The 12,313-nt window shown below is 35.0% G+C and overlaps 1 protein-coding gene across 1 annotated transcript; it reads right to left on the bottom strand.

The window, feature by feature from the left end:
* Nucleotides 1–6,561: 6,561 nt before the first annotated feature.
* LOC104867594 (olfactory receptor 7E24-like) lies at nt 6,562–7,479 on the bottom strand. The gene has a single exon (XM_010632007.2). It carries the CDS (start codon nt 7,390–7,392, stop codon nt 6,562–6,564), a length of 831 nt encoding a protein of 276 aa, XP_010630309.2. The 5' UTR covers nt 7,393–7,479.
* Nucleotides 7,480–12,313: the final 4,834 nt, after the last annotated feature.

Here is a 12,313-nt window from a genome sequence, read left to right as displayed (position 1 = left end):
TGCCTCATGTCCCTTTTTGTTCCTGATACTGCCCTAAATCAGACTTCTTCTTTTATCATTTTTTTCTTTATGTTCTTTACTTTTATCATCTTACCTCACTCATATGTCAATAGTTTCAAGGGAAACTGAGCTCCTATTACTGTTAAGAGGATATACTCTTGTCCATATTCTTGCCCTCTTTCTATCCCTGGTGAATTTAAAAGTTTAGTAAAGATAGTATGGTCATTCTATGCCTTCTGGCTTCACTTGAAATCATCTCCAATTCTTTCACTTATCTACTCCTCTCATCCTAACTCTGTCTAAACCCCAATCCTAAATGGTAAAGATGTTATATTGAAAAGCATACTCACTGCAAACATATTTTGGGCTGCTTCTTGATTTTAATTTAATTCACATTGTTTAAAGGTGATAGATTAATGACTGCCACAAGTGGTCAATTTGCAAGTGGTGCTTGATCCTATTGTGCTGCTGATTGTACCAATTGGGATAAAGGATTGTGATTGATTTAATGAGTTTTTCGTCTAATATTATGAAAATGAGAATGTCTATGAGTCATGAGAGACTCAAAAGCTAAAGTACAACTATATCAGAAATATTTAAACCAAGGACAACCCAACAGCAAAAATAAAAATGATAAAACACTTAAGCAAGACACAAAGACAGACTCCCAGTTCACCAATGGAGAATAGCAGGGCAAATGAGGATGAAAAGTCTGATAGTGAACCAGCAGGACACCCTGGACCCATAGCACAGGAAGTAACAAAACAGATCAGTGAGCCTCTAGAATAATTCAAAACAGAAATAATTTTCCAGATAACCATAGAGATGGTGAGTAAAATGAAAGTCATGATACAAGACTCTAGAAGAGAAACTGACAACAAAAATAGATGAGCTCAGGACCATGATAAAAGACATGAAGGCCCAGAATAAGAAAGAAATGGAAACAATGAATACCCAACAGAGGAAAGAAATGGAATCCATGAAGCAGATTCAAATAGACATCCAGGAGATTAAAAACTCTGTTAAAAGTGTATGCAACAGAATAAAAGATTGCAAAGATAGAATTTCAGATTTAGAAGATAGGACTGCAGTCAGTGACTGTGAAAAGAGAGGTCTCATAAAAACAGTAGGGGATCATGAGAAATGATCCAGCAACTCCTAGATGATGCAAAGAAGAATAACATAAGACTGACAGGCATCCATGAAATAACAGGAAAAAACACAAATGTCTTAAAAAAGCTGTTCACAGAATTGATGAAAGAAAACTTCCCCAAAACTGAAAACTTTCATGTTAAAATCAGGAAGAAGACAGGGATGCCAACTATCACCACTCCTCTTTGATATAGTTCTGGAAACATTAGCCATAGCAATTAGACAAGAGAAAGAAATTAAAGCAATAAAGATAGAAAAGGAAGAAGTTATCTGTCATTATTTGCTGACAATAAGTTACTCTACATTGAAGACCCCAAAACTCCACCAAAAGACTTCTAGACTTAATTGACAGATTCAATAGTGTAGCTGGATACAAGGTCAACACCCAAAAATCAATAGCCTTCTTGTACACAAATAACAGGCTCACTGAGAGAGAAATTAGGGAAATACTTCCTTTTACAATAGCATCCAAAAAGTGAAGTATCTAGTAATCAATCTAATAAAAGAAGCAAAAGACCTCTACAATAAAAACTATAGCATGATGAAAAAAGAAATCAAAGAGAATATAAGAAAATGGAAAGACATCCCTTGCTCCTGGGTAGGAAAAATCAACATAATGAAAATGGCCATACTACCCAAACTTCTATACAGATTCAATCTAATGTCAATTGAAATTCCAACACTGTATTTCACAGAACTAGAAAAAAAGAATCCAAAACATTCATTTGGAACCATAAGAGACCTAGATTAGCAAAAGCCATCCTAGGCAACAGACAAGTGGCAGCAGGTATAATAATTCCCAATTTCAAACTATACTACAAAGCCAATGTGATAAAAACAGCCTGGCACTGGCAAAGAAACAGACCTGAGGATCAGTGGAACAGATTGGGAGATGAAAAAGCAAATCCAGATATACTCAGCTACTTCATCGTTGACAAAGGTGCTGACCATCCTCAGCAGAGGAAAGATAGCCTCTTTAATAAATGGTATTGGAAAAACTGGATTTCAACCTGCTAAAAATTAAAACTAGACCCTTATCTTTCACTGCGCACTAAAATAAAATCCAAGTGGTTTAAGGATCTAAACATAAAAACAGAAACACTAAACTTGCTTGAAAATAAGTTATGCAGAACTCTTGAAGACATTGGCATAGGAAAAGACTTTATGAACAAATCCTCAGTAGCACACAAACTAGAAGAAAGGATCAATGACTGGGATCTCATCTTATTAAAAGGCTTCTGCATTGCAAAAAAAAAAAAACAATCAACAGAACTAAGAGACAACCTACAATGTGGGAAAAAAATTTACTAACTGCTCCTCAGACAAGGGACTATTATATAGAATATATAAAGAACTCAAAACAATCAGCCCCCCTCAAATATAAAGACCCAAATCAAAAATGGGCATCTGAAATGAACAGACATTTTTCAGACAAAGAAGTAAAAGCAGAAAGTAAATATATGAAAAAATGTTTCACATCATTGGTCATTCAAGAGATACAGATGAAAACAACACTGAGATTCCACCTCACCCCACAAAGAATGGCTGCTATCAAGAAATCATACAATGACAAATGTTGGCGGGGTTTGAGGGGAGAATGGAATCCTTCACCATTGTTGTTGGGAGTGGAGACTTGTGCAACCACTATGGAAATCAATATGGAGATACCTCAAAGAGCTCGGACTAGAGATTCCATTTGACCCAGCCATCCCTCTGCTGGGTATCTTTCCAAAAGAATTAAAAGAATCATATCCTACTGCTATATACACACCAATGTTTATAGTGGCACAGTATGTAATAGCTAAAACTTGGAAACAGCTCATTTGCCCATCAGCTGGAAACTGGATAAGAAGATGTGGTTTTTCTATAAAGTGGAATATTACTCAGCCTTAAAGAAAGAGAAATTAGATTCATTCATAGGAAAATGGATATATAGTGAGGATATACTGCTATGTGAAATAAATATGTCGTATAAGTGTAAATACTGAATAGTTTCTCTGGTGTGAATAAACTGTAGTAGTACATAAGGTCTTAATGAGATAACTGACATTGTGAAATAGGAATAAAAGGGCTAAAGTGTAGTGGAAGTGGGAAGTATAGGGGAAAGGTAATAAGGGAAAAGAAAAAAATGTGAGAAAATGAAAAGATGAAAATAAAGTATTTTTAATCTGGGAAGGGAGGAGCGGGTGAAGGGAGGGTGGGGACAAGGCGAAAAAATGAGAACCAAGACCTGTCATGTAACTGTACAAGATCCCAATAACTAAGGTTACTGTACCGTATACCTAAAATGTACCAATAAATGCAATAAAAAATTCTTATGCTTCTCATCACACCACACAAGAGAAAATTTTCAGATAGTATGTGGGTAGAGTCTGTGTTTGAAGTCCACAAGCTAAGATATACTCAATTTCATTATTGATCACTTACATTTTTCTCAGTAAAAACTAATAAAGTGTGTCTAGACATCCTTCCTATGTGATTCCTGATCAAGATATATCATCGTGCACAGGAAACATTTTCACTTGGCTCCATTAGAGAAAATTGAAATCTGGCATAACAGTTAGGAAATTAATATTTTAGACAGGTATAACTGACTTGTTCCTAAATATCCAGTGTGTAAATCTATTCACCTCTTTTTTGTTACTGCTTTTTGGCAGTATGGATGGAATTACCCAGCTTCAAAATATTTTTGCACCTTAAGGAAATTTGGAATTTAAATGTTTAGTTATTTTTGCTTTTGTTCAATTAGAGCATGCTATCTTTGTAAAAATATCATGTTTAGTGCTAGATAGAACTGTGAACAGGCACTGTGGTGTACCAGGATGCAAAGTGCTAAAATAGTTCTCAACCCCATTCACAGTATTACCCTGTTCTCTTTATGAATATCTTAATTTTTCAACCAGAAAGTTATTTGTTATGGTCTTCAAATAATTTAACCTTGTAGCCTTTTCTAAATGAATATACAGTCACCATGTGTACACAATGTTATCACAACATCTCTTTTACCTTATTTCTAGTTACACAAAATATTCCTAACAGAGATGCACTTGGGGGTAGGAAATGTATCAGTCTGTAGTAGCTACAGTGATTTACAGAGATTTTTACTTTTAATTTGTATTACACACCAGGACTGAGATAGGATCTGAGGAGTCAGAAGTTACAATCAGTTAATCTTTTCCAAATACATGTATATCATGATACAGATAACAAAAAACAGTCTCAAAAAAAAAAAAACTGAAAACAACTGCAGATCCCACTCATTTTGTTTAAATAGTGTGGAATTTGAGTATTTTATCATTAGTTTTATTAATAATATATAAATCACACTTACACTCCTATTACATATCTGTTAGCTATTAGTAACAGGAGCAGCATTTGTTACGTATTTACCCCATACTTGATACAGTTATGCCAAATAGAAATAAACATGAACAATAATGCTAAATCTCAAAGTTATGAAAAAAAACTTGCTTTCTGTTACAAAACTAAAGGAAGGAGATAGGATTTTAAATTCAATTGTAAGTCTTTGTGCTTGATCCACAAAGCTTTTCCTATGTTTCCAAAACAATCAGAATATTTCCATCAGAGGTTCAGAGGTATACATCACACTTTTGTCTCCAGAATGTTAAACTCTCTGTTTCCTTGGTAACAAAGAAATGGTACCCTTATTTGATTTCCCTTCTTGAGTTATAGAAGACTGAAGAAAAGACTCGAGGAATATGTGGATGGATTCCAGAAAAGCTGGGGGTGTAGAACAAAAAGATGTCAGTTCTAATCATTATGGCCTTTCTCTATCTGTGATCTTTGCCTCTAATCTCAGAAATCGTCTCTAGACTGGATGCAGTAGGTGTCCCATCTCCTTTCTCCTCTGATCTTTTTGACACTCCAAAGAGAAGAGCATGGAGAAAAAGGGGTCCTTTCCTGGAGAGGGAGGGAAGAGAGACAAGTGCTTGGATCTTGAAAGGAAACAGGTGCAGGACACTCCAAATAAGACTCCCTGTGTGTGTAATGAGACAGCTGTAGAAAAACACATATTCTTTCTTCTCTGTCCAATACACTGTAACTGATTAAACAAAAGTAATGCACTCCTACTTTCTTACTGTTAAATACAATGATTTAAGAGCTCGTCCTTGAGAAACATTGTACAGATAAAATGAAGCAATTTACAGGAGCCCAGAAGTTGGTTGGATCATGCCATTTACAAATCTTTCCAAATTGGTTCTACATGCTGTGGCTATCCTCATAATTACTCATAATCCTTTTTGGGTGTTTAGGTAGCAGTTTATAGAGTGACAAAATGTACAAATATGGATTCCATGTCTATTGGTAGCAGAACCATTGTGGGAATAAATAAAAACCAATTGAAAAATTTAGTCCTCCATGAAAATCAAGTCTAAACTTCATTGTATTTATAGCCAAAACTGTGACAATCCAATCAGCCTTTCTCCCTATCCACTTTCATGTATTTGTTCATGACAGAAAACAATGTCTACAATAGTCCTTTCACCATCCATCCTCTCCCTAATCACTGAGTAAGGCTGTGGCTCTACTAAGTTCTATCCAAAACTATGAATCCCATACAACTTAGTGAACTGAATACTAGAGAGAGCTCTGAGTCAACTGAAGGAATCAACCATCTCACATATGGGCTTCCTATTTCAGAAAACCACAAGGAAGAGATGTAGCAGTGATCCCAACTGGAATGGAACAAACAAAATCAAAGCCTGGAGGAAGGGGCGAGTATGAACTATTTTATGTCTTGGAGGTTCACTGCACACAGTTAATAGCTATCTAAATTGATCCACATTGTTGCCATCTCTAACTTCTGAAATTAAATGGGAGCTGATAAAAAAGATAAAATGAATGTCCACAAATGACACTGGGTTCTTCCCTTACTCAGGAGGAATTTCAGGTGTACTATTTGGTAATTTATTCCTTAAAAAATAAAGTCCCTGATTAGAGGGGAGAGAGCACCCCTGTAATCCCAGAACTTGGGAGGCTGAGGCAGAAGGCTTATAATGAGCTCAAGGCAAGAATGGGTTACATAGTGAGTGCAAGGTGAACTATATAGTAAGACCCTGTATAAAGAAAAAAAGTTCTCAAATTTTTATACCCATTGTTCATTGTGGTAAGATATAAATAATTAAAAGTTTAATTTGAGTTACTTTTAGCACAGTTTGATAATACAAATGATAATATCATTTTTGTGTAAGCATTACTCATACCCATCTTCAGTAAATTATTATCTTCTTACCTGAAACTTTGTGGTCTTATGGAAACTCCTAAATTTTATGAAACACCAAGTGTAATGTAGGGGGACAAAAGAAATAGTATTTGTAGGTGAATTGTGGGTGTATAATTTCTCTAGTTTCAATCCTACATTCCAAATGAATGCCAAATGTCCTGGAATTAAATGCTCCAAATGTGGAGCCTCTTCAGGGTGTTGATAATGTCTCTGTTCCTCAGGCTGTAGATGAAGGGATTCAGCATAGGGGTGACTGCAGTGTACATCAATGAAGCCACCATGCCTTTGCTGGAAGAATATGACTCAGCTGAACCAATGTAAGTTCCAATAGCTGTGCCATAAAATAAGCAAACCACTGACAGGTGAGAGCTACAGGTGGAAAAGGCTTTGTATCTCCCACCAGATGATGGTATTTTGAGAATGGAAGAAACAATTTTATAGTAAGAGAGAAGGATTCCTAACACAGGAATAAAGCCAAACATGGTACCACCAAAATATGTGACCATAGTTTTGATTAACATATTAGAACATGAAAGGCTAAAGACTTGAGAAGGATGACAGAAGAAATTAGCAATTTCTGCATGCCTAAAGCAGGTAATTTTTAAGGCAACTAAATTGTGCAGCTGGGAATCCAAAAGGCTAACAAAGATAGATAGAAAAAGTAATAAGGCACAGAGGCGAGGATTCATAATGACTGCATAGTGCAGCGGGTGGCAGATCGCCACAAACCGGTCATAGGCCATCACAACCAAAAGCATGTCATCAATACAAATAAATATCATAAAAAATGTCATCTGTGTCAGGCAGCCCACATAGGAAATGACCCTGCTGTGAGTTAGGTGGTCCACAATCATCTTTGGTACCGTAGTGGAGATGAAACAGATGTCAACAATAGACAGGTTGGAGAGGAAGAAGTACATGGGGGTGTGGAGGTGGGAGTCAGAGATGACGGCCAGGATGATGAGAAGGTTCCCGAGCACTGTGACCAGGTACATGGACAGGAAAAATCCAAGGAGGACAGGCTGCAGGTCTGGGTCCTCTGAGAAACCAATGAGATGGAATTCTGAGAGAGATGTTAGATTAAGTGGTTCCATAATGCTTCAATACCTTTTCCAAAATCCACTGGAAAAATGAAAGCAGTAAATAGCACAAAAAAACTCTATATGTAATAATTTCATATTTTTGCATTCAAAATATTCCATGTGGTATATAAAACCTTTAGACATATCGATCCATTGTGAAAACCCTTTTGTCAAGAACTCTTTCATTATTAGGTTATTCATTATCCACCTTGTTCTGTACAATCCTAATTTTCATTCTAGTTTACAAAATTAGATCATTATGAGAGTTTGTAATTCTATGATTCCAGTGAAATACATCCAACTCAAATAACATATAGATAATCCTATTAAAAATAAAGAAGCATTAAAATATATATTATTCTTAAAAATGTTACAAATTTCTTTACATAAATTGTCTATAATTAGTGTAATATCTAGGTTTGTTGGTCTGAAACTTAACTGTTCATAATCAAAATACATTGTGTTAAACTAATTAACTCTCAGGAATTTTTCATCATTCTTTACTTTTCTGATTTTCATTTTTCAAGATATTAGAGCTCCTGCAGTCTTTGTTGTTTATAAATTACTTAACATGTTATTCCTATTCACACCCATGGTGAACTCAGATTTGAATAAGCAAGTTCAAATGCATGGGTATGATTTTGTGACATGATTATGATGGATGTGGCATTAGTGCATACTGTTCTTGTGAATGATTAAGAATAGTAAGCTGTAAGAAGCATGTTTGATGTTTTGTATTTTACACAGATTTATGTTAATCACTTCATACAATATCACTAAATATCTAACATGAAAGACAGTGCTTTGATCTTTTTCTTGACCCCGTATTCTATAGTAGTAACATGGTAAAATGCTTAATTATATTCAAATCATAAAGACGCTTATGACCAGTAGACCTTGCTAAATCTTTTTTTTTTTTTTTTTTTTTTTTTTTTTTTTTTTTGTACAGGGGATAGTGCTCAGGTCCTTACGCTTGCGAGGCTGGCAGTGAAACTATGGAGCCAAATCCCTGGCAAAACCTTGCTAATTGTTATTGACAGAGTTTGTTTGTTTGTTTGTTTTGAGACAGGGTCTCACTATGTAGCTGAGACTGACCTGGAACTCACTACGTAGCCCAGGCTGGTCTTGAACTCACAGTGATCCTCCTGCCTCAGCCTCTCGCATGCTGGGATTACAGGTGTGTGCCACTACGCCGGCTTCTTGACAGAGTTTTTGGTTCAATCTTTCGTGGTGTATGATTTTCATTTTTTTTAGTTTAGTTTTCTGGAAGAAAATTTGACAAACTTTTTTTTTCATGTTAAACTATAATTCAAATGTGAATAAAGCAAAATAAGGGCACATGAAATAATGTTAACACACCTGAATGCCACATAGAAAAGAAAAAGTACAGGAAATACTGTGCACATACCAGTAAATAATGTTTTACCCCCTTAGCTGTAAAATCAGATAACAATCATCTACCTTATGTAGTCGTTGTAAGAAAGTGTTTGAAAATATTTAATTTGAATCTCTGGTGATTATATTAATCATACTTTAGTTTTCTGATCATTTTTCAAGGATATTAGAGTTTCTGCAGTTCTCAATCTCTTTATATATATTTATTTATAAATATTATATAAATATCTTTATAACTATATAAACTCAATAAAAACTATAAAAAATAAAAATACATTAACATTTCCATCACATTTAATATTTTTAAGATGTGAATTATTACCAATGAAATTTGAATTCTTGTTATCTCTCTGTAATTCTATTTTTTTTCTTTTTATTGAGTTTATTGGTACATTTTAGGTATACAGCACAGTTACATTCATTACTGGGATCTTGTACCTTTACCTGACAGGTCTTGGTTCTCATTTTTATAATTCTATTTTTTACACATCTATGCTCCAAGGGATTTGTTGTCATGAATGAATTTCATGAGTAGATATTCCCGCCTATGTTTTTAAGTGAATATCAATTTATGAAACTATAGCTTTGCTTTTTTTTTTTTTAGAATCTTACTTAAAAAGTACAAAGAAATAAGAGAAAAGAAAAAATATGAGAAAATGTGAAAATGGAAATAAAGAGTTTGTAAATCGGGAGGGTAGTAGGGGGTGAAGGGAGGGCAGGGACAAGGGGAAAAAAATGTAACCAAGAACTGTCATGTGAAGGTAAAGGATCCCATTAATGAATGTAACTGTATTGTAGACCTAGATTGTACCAATAAACTCAATAAAAAATTTCTAAATGGATGCTTGTTCTCCGAACATAAAAAAAAGTACAACCCAGAAGTTATTGCCTCTGAAAGAATCTTTTACACACAGGAGCTTTTTATTCTTCATTAACTAATGAAAACCATTACCTGGAAATACTTTATATAAATTGCAAGTTTATTATTATGACAATATGTTTATGGTTATTCTGTCATTCTTTCTGTTGATCAAGATAAGATATGTATACAGTATAATATATCAGTGGGAAATATTTTGATTTCCAATGAATAACACGTAAAATTTTACTACTTTTTTTTTTCCAGAAAAGTTAGCCTTAATCACTGGCAATCTCTCATTCTCGAGGTAAAACTTCAAAATAATCCTGGAGCCTGCCCAGTAATCAACTCTGTAAGATGATACATACAGAGGTTTCATCATCTTAGAGAGATAAAATATTTATTCTATTGCAGTGATGAATAGAGTAACTTTGTTCCAATGGCACCATAGCTTGGAGTGATATGAAGTTCTATACTGCATCTCACAGTGAGGCATGCATATAAATACACAAATACAAAATACATTATCCAGTTACAAAAAGAAGAAAAGAGTAACTTAGTTCTCAGAACCTAATTGGTATAAAGATTATTCTTATAATTAATTATGATGATAACTAAATTTTATTTTGCTCTAATTTTCTGTACTTTAATCCCACGGAGTCATTCCATATCTGAATAACCTTTTGTGCAGTTGTTCTAACTAGAAAACAACACTAACGTCACTGCTACCTCAGAAATTTTAAAAATGTTCACTCTCCACATAAACAAGGAAAAGACCTGAAATAATTAAAAATTAAATTGACAGGTTCTGTCCAATGCAATATTTTTTTTCATTGTTTCCCAACCCACACACACAAAATGAAGCATTTGTTCAGAGGTCTTCACCACAGGGTGCATATGAGTTACAATTTTTAACTCATATCTAAAATAGAAATAAAAGGGAGGTTTGACATAGACCAATTTGAGATTTTGTGAAACAATAAAATTTCAAGTGTATATTGCAGTGGTGACAGGAAAGTAAGCTGAATTATCAAGTGCTCACTCCGCGATTGTTGCCACTCTATGATCTATGAAATCTGTACCTGTCCATCCTCTGGTGGAAGTAGCAGGTGCCACCCACTGTTCTGGGATCTATCAGGAACCTCCCAAAAGAAAGCGTGAAATGAACACAGGTCTCTTCCTGGTTTTAGTGGGAAGTAACATGGGTTTTAGTGTTAAGGGGACAACCTGCAAGCGTTACTCTTCATGGGATGGCCAGTGTCTATAATCACACAGCCAAATTCAAATGTGAATTAACACTTTTCTACTTAATAGCTTGCTGCAGATTTCATTAAAATGAAGTCCTCTCCATTTTCTTTAAGCAGTAATAATGTGGACCTTAAAATTCCATGAAGACAAAGCACATGAAATGAAACCAGCTGCACAGAACACATTGCTGAGTTCCTGGAGTATAGCAACACCTCAAAATAAGTTAGTAGCCATTACTTTCCTATACTTCAACATCATTATTATCATCTTCTTCCTCTTTTTGGGTCTCTTAGCAAACACTGCAGAATAATACGTTTTTGCTACTATGAGTGTACGACTCCAATACAAATTACAAATGGGGTGTGCAGAAAGCAAATTTGAAACACTAATTCTGCTTTCCTCATCAAAGCTAAGCATATAAAATTTCCATTAATCATAACTGATATTTTTTTCAGCTTTAATTGAGTTTATTGGTACATTTTAGGGATACAGTACAGTCACATTCATTGTTGGGATCTTGTATCTCTACATGACAAGTCTTGATTATCATTTTTTCCCCTTACATCTGCCCTCCCTTCACCCCCTCCTCCCTTCCCCATCTACAAACACTTTATTTTCAACTTTTCATTCTCTCACATTTTTTTGTTTTCCCTTTTTACTCTTCCCCTACCCATCCCACCTTCCCTATACCTTTAGCTCCTTTCTTTCCATTTCTAAATGTCAGTAATCTTATTAGAATCTTATGCATTGTTGCAGATTATTTACACCAGGGAAACTATTTGGTATTTAGCTAAATTTTGGAAACAGCCTATTTGCCCATCCATTGGAAACTGGATAAAGAAGTTGTGGTTTTTCTATAAAATGGAATATTACTCAGCCATAAAGAATGAGAAAATAGATTCATTCATAGGAAAATGGATACATATTGAAGATATACTCCTAAGTGAAATAAATAAGTCCCACATGTGTAAATACTGATATTTTAAATATTTGTACCTTCCCATGGAGCTACCCTCTTACTTTTGTCCTTATGACAAGGAAGCAACACTTCACAGATCCTTCCCACATCAATGAGTTACCTCTGAGCTTACTGGGTGATACTGTTTCTCTGCTGGGTTATAGGCAAGGAGAGCAGATCCAAAGACCCTGCTATGTCGGCTGCTTGAGGAAGCCTCAGTCTTTGTCCTCAATACTGAAATCAATGTAAAGTCAGATAGGTGCTTCCTGATGCAGATGGTCACGGAGGCTGAGGCCCAGGCCTGGGACTCACTGGACTGAAGTCATCAAGCTGAAGGGTTGGAGGCACAAGCTCATTATTGACTACTATATATG

The sequence above is a fragment of the Fukomys damarensis genome, unplaced genomic scaffold, assembly GCF_012274545.1.
Source record: "Fukomys damarensis isolate Sample0158 unplaced genomic scaffold, DMR_v1.0_HiC HiC_scaffold_37, whole genome shotgun sequence".
NCBI classification, from domain to species: domain Eukaryota; kingdom Metazoa; phylum Chordata; class Mammalia; order Rodentia; family Bathyergidae; genus Fukomys; species Fukomys damarensis.
Note: the sequence above shows the minus strand (reverse complement) of the source record. Positions and strands in the feature narration are given on the sequence as shown.